The sequence below is a fragment of the Charadrius vociferus genome, unplaced genomic scaffold (assembly GCF_000708025.1).
Source record: "Charadrius vociferus isolate BGI_N301 unplaced genomic scaffold, ASM70802v2 scaffold14, whole genome shotgun sequence".
NCBI classification, from domain to species: Eukaryota; Metazoa; Chordata; class Aves; order Charadriiformes; family Charadriidae; genus Charadrius; species Charadrius vociferus.
In genome coordinates this window covers 5,019,694-5,024,906 of record NW_009648876.1, presented here as the reverse complement: position 1 = coordinate 5,024,906, position 5,213 = coordinate 5,019,694, and the positions used below count along the sequence as shown (strand labels likewise).

The 5,213-nt window shown below is 40.4% G+C and overlaps 1 protein-coding gene across 1 annotated transcript in view; it reads right to left on the bottom strand.

The window, feature by feature from the left end:
* The window catches only part of COCH (cochlin), a 24,223-nt gene extending 19,424 nt beyond the window's left edge, over positions 1–4,799 (bottom strand). Inside the window, exon 1 of the mRNA XM_009887003.1 lies at positions 4,688–4,799. Coding sequence (XP_009885305.1) covers positions 4,688–4,799 — 112 coding nt within the window. The remainder of the gene's footprint in view (positions 1–4,687) is intronic.
* Between the last annotated feature and the right edge of the window lie 414 nt (positions 4,800–5,213).

Sequence of the window (5,213 nt, the reverse complement as noted above, 5' to 3'; positions counted from 1 at the left end):
GGGGGGGTGGGGGAAGCACCAGCAATTCACATCTGTAAGTTTACTGCAAAGACAGAAAGTCAAGACTTTCAAGGGCTGGCGGCACACAGCAGTGGGCAGCACTCTCCAGTGAAGACATGAAAGGACTCTGATGTCCCTACAGTAATCTCCAGCCATTAAGACATCTATGAATCACTCAGGAAACTCTGAACCTTCTCTCCAGTGGTGTTCACAAAGCAGGATGACAGCAGCATTTCCCTTAGCCTCAGCAATAAATCCTACTGAGGTCAGTGGGTTTGGGGGTTTTTTGTGTGATTTTTTTTTTTTTTTAAAAAAAGTACCCATATCCTTTCTCCAGTAATATCTAGAACATGCATAGAAAATCATTGGAATGAAGTTTACATCATTATCATTGTGCAAAGGACTGTCAGGTTGACCCAGTGAGAGAGAAGTTATTTATTTAGCTGAGGCATATGCATTTTTCACATCGAACTCTGCCTTTTTTTTTTTTTTCTTCTTAAGTTGCTCCTCAGATTACTATCATTAAGCTTTTACTGTGTTTGCATGTGTGCAACGTAGGTATGCAGACACAGATTTACACATCTATACAATTTTGCTGGGGAAATTGATGCTTTTTCTTTTGAAAACTTCAAGGTCGTTATCTTGGATACTTCTACACATGACAGCACAGCAAATTAAGGCTTTGGCTTAGATCAACACCAATTCAGTATCATAAATTCAACCCATGACTGGATATTTATTCTGAACTTCCTAGAGAGCACATCTTACCCTTGCTGGGCACTAGAAGGTGCAAGAACTTTTCTATATGCACTGGGAGTATGACTTTTTCCACAGTACTGAGAGCTGACAGAGGCTGGCCAATGGATTGATGCATACATCACAGCGTTATACCCCAAGGAGAGTATGTTTAAGGCATCAGTGATCTTTCACCGCTTCCCTGTTCGCTCTTACCCTAGGGTGGTTACTGACCCTAATATAAGCCTGTGTTATTTGAAAGTATTTGGAGTGTACGCTGTTCCTCATCAGCAATGGAAGAGATCACAGATCCTGCTAATCTCACTGACTTTAGAACTGAAAAGCAGAGCAGTTACAGCTGGAGATGCACATGAAAGTGTGGCTGTTCACCCTGGCTGCATAAATCTAACACATATGTATTCATAGACCATGCATGTAGTTCTGCTCTTAAGTATATGTAATCCTCATTACTACTATACTGAAATTACATTAAACTACCCAATCATATCTTCCTGAAAAATCTTTGCTGCTATTTGTCACTACAAAGGTGTGACTTAAATATGCTAAATGTGTCTATATAGTCCAGAGTAAGAAAAAAGAAAGCAGTAAATACTTCTTCATTTTTCCCTTCTCAAGATAATAAAAAGCTCTCTACCTAGGAAGGCATTGTAAAGTGATCTACTCTGATTCCCAAGTATCCTAAGAAATAAAGAAGGTTTTTTTAGGACTTACAATCTTACCTGCTCACATCCTCTCCATGTTTAGTCCTATACATTTGCATTAAAAACAGAAGTCTGAAAAACCAAGCAGAATCACCATGCTTATACCTAGAAACATATTGCCATTGTTGAAGTGCTGTATTATTGGTGTTAAGCTAAAAGAAGTTGATGTGCTTTGCTGTTTCAGTCCACTAATCCTTTCATGAAACTTCTATAAATGTGTTTGCCAGTTACTGGGCACTGATCAAGTAATATCCACCAAATGACAACTAGTGAGACAGTCCGAATCAAACAGCAGTGGGAAGGCTGGATGTCCTTGGAGGAATCACTGCAGCGAGAGCACTGGTAATCCCTGCTCTCACAGTGCTGCTTGTGCCATGCACCCTGCAATGTTTTTCCAGCCTCTAGAAATGCAAGATGCTAAGATGCTTTTATTAGTAATTGTTATTTCTAATGAACCGTACGTGACTGTATGCACAGCCTGCCAAGGAATTCAAAGACAATAATTAGACATGGCTAGTGAATGAATGCTTTATCACTTGGAGCTATGCATTTCCACCACTACCAGGTACTTACTAATTACAGTCATATATCAGACTAGCATATTACATAGCACAGAAGATGGGGGGGAATAAAAAAATAAATCTTGCTGTGTTTTCCCCAGCTATGACAACACAGAAATCCATTGTAGCTCAGCCATAGGATTTTTATGTACTGGCAGCCTTAATGCTGTCATGATCTTTGTCTACACCATGAGAGAGAGGGGAGGGGGCAAGTTGGTGCTGTGCAAACTAAAGAGCTGACATAGTGTAGCTAGGGGCTTTAGCAGTTCATATCTCAGTTGGATCAGCACAGAGGTAATAACATACATGCTTTGAGGTAACATGATGCTGTTAATTAAAAAGCAACAATTTCATTTGTTTTTTGTGTAGGTAGATACAGTTTTCCATAAGCTATAATTCTATAACCAAGATTAACATTAGGAATGTTACACACGGTATCAAAATGAGAAGTACTGGGTACCAAAATTAAGACTTACAATACCAACTCCGCAGTGGATTTTGCTCTTCCCTGTTAGCTAATGTACCATCAGCTATCCAACCCATAAAACTACAAGTAGTCCATTGCAAACAGGAAAATGTATTAATCAGGTCTGAACACTAGATAATATAGAATAGTTCTTTGCCAACTTATATACTAATCATTCTCCCAATGTGATATTACTGTTAAAATTGAAGGTGATTGTTTTTCTTAGTGTACCCAACATACTTCATCACAGCAGAAACTGTCAAAAAGACATATATATAAAGTAACTGAGATAAAACCCAGATGTTTCAATCACTGTAATTTCAGCATGCAAGAGCAGTTGCAATGGAGGCATTTCTCTGGATACTTACGTGATCCAATACTCTAAACCCATGCATTTTTTGGAGGAAGGAAAGATAAGCTTGTAATTTACAGGAAAGGACTCAGTCCTAGACTCCTACCCATTCTGGACCCTGATGAAGACTAGAGACCTACATGATGTGATATAAAGTTGGGCCTTCAGAACTGTAATGAAATGACCATCATCTCATTCTGTCAAGACACACAGTCTTTAAGCCTCACAGAAACACGCTACATCAAGGTACACCATAAAAACAAAGTGCAAAGAAACTGTATTTCATCCTGATTTAAGCCATATTTAAAGGTAGGAATGAATGTCTTCTATCACTGTTGACCTAAAAAAGAAAAAAAAAAGCAAAGGCTCAATTCTCTCCTAAAACATCCATCCAATAACCATGCTTTCAACCATTCCATCAGTTTCCATCTTTTTGTTGCCTCATCCCACGTATGCTGATTTGCCCGGAACAGCTGTTTCTTATGCCCACCTATAAAAGTTCCCACTTAATTTTTGACAGGAGTCACTAATGTAAAAGACTCTAGAAAAATAAAATCCATAGCCAAAATCCAAGCTTTTCTAATCTTGAAGTTTCTATGCATCGCCTTAGGAAAGCTGAGTTTATGTAAAGAAAAAAAAATCCCATGTACATTACAAAAAAAATAGGGATTCTTAAGAGTAAGGTAGCTTTACGAGTCATAAAATAGGGAATTACATCCCTGTTATATGCTTCTTATTCCTTTTAGTATTTAGTATTGTTTCCTGGCAAAAGAGGAAGATTTGAAGTCCTTTATCTTGAGGATTCAAACAAGTCCGCTTTTTATATCTCATGCGAGGAATACTCCCACAGACCTTACCCATACTAGAAAAAAAATAAAAAGAGACATACTAGTAGAAATATACCTGTTTATATTTTGGAAAAATATGTGCACAGACTGCATACTAATTCATGTAATCTTAAATACATATCCTAATCTGGACAAAGGCAATGGGATTTAAAAAATCTGGTCAGGGCTATATCATTCATTTCAATCTGAGAATTTTGCCCTTTTCTGATCATCTTAAGGTCACTTACCATCACATGCCAATGTTCACCTCCTCATACAGTCTCATGTATGGTAATCAGAACCATTGAACTCAGCAGTATTTACATGCATTTCAAGCGGCATATAAGAACAGGTATAAGGTCTCCTTGGGTAGTTATGAGCCTAAATACAGTAGAATTTTGAGGAAACTAGTGTTCCTTTCAACAACAGAATTTAAGCACTTTTATAAAAGTTCCTGCAAGCTTCTAGTTCAATAACCAAATGCTGCTGAATTTAGGCTCAGAATAATGGTAAGAGGCAATAACCTACAATAACAGTTCACATTTTATACTACAAGCACATCCTGGTACCAATATTCCATTTTGCCAGTATTCCTTTAATGTTATTTTAGTTGGTTCCAGATACCTTCAAATTAGAGGCTTTTCTCCAACCTTGGCAGGAAGCATTACAGCAAACTTTTTCACTTGTTTCCTGACAGACTGTCGGCACTTCCTCTGTAATGCACCCATAAAATGAAAAGAAAGGAAATTGTGGTTAGATAGATTTTCTTTTGATAAGCATTTTCATCTCCTTTTATAACCATAGTGCTCCTGTGACATATAGCTATCATCAGTTTAGCACAAAAGAATTTTTCCAAATACTTAAGTGAACACAAAGTGAGCAGCAAATCCTGCTTTCTAATGACTGTGAGATCCTGAAGAAGCGTTCAAAAAAGCTTGAGGTCACTCACCCTCAGCAGGCCAGGCCCGCATCTGGAAGTGCATCCTTCTGGAGGCTCCTCTGGAAGGGGCAGACAAACTCCTCACGTCCTTCTGCCGAATTATTTAACTGCTTCTTGTGGCTCCTGGTTCTCGTGGGTTGCCTCTTGCTCCAGGAGAGCCCACTCTCCAGCAGCGGGGATGCAGTCCGACAGGGCATGGAGCAAGGGGCAGCCCTGCCCTGCTAAGTGTACGTTCTTTTGCTTTCCAGGTCAAAATAATGCCAGGGCAGGTTTAAGAAGGTTTTAATCGATTCCACGGTCAGAAATACGTTGTAGAGCCTCAAATTGCCAAACACTGCACTAGTGCCTTTATAGCACACACAAACACACCCCCATTCACTCTTGCTATCGGCACTCCCCTCGATGGGGACACTTGTCGCCACTGCGCTTCTTCAACCTGTGCCAGGAAGGAGTTTCGCCCCCGTTTGGAAGCGCTTCCTAAGCGTCCTCCGCGCCCGTCTGCAGTTGCCCCCCTCCCCACCGGCCGCACACGGCGGGACCCGACCGGCCCCCGGCCCCGGGGCAGCGCTGCGTCCCCGGCCTAGGCGCAGCCCTTCCCGCGGGGCCGCGGC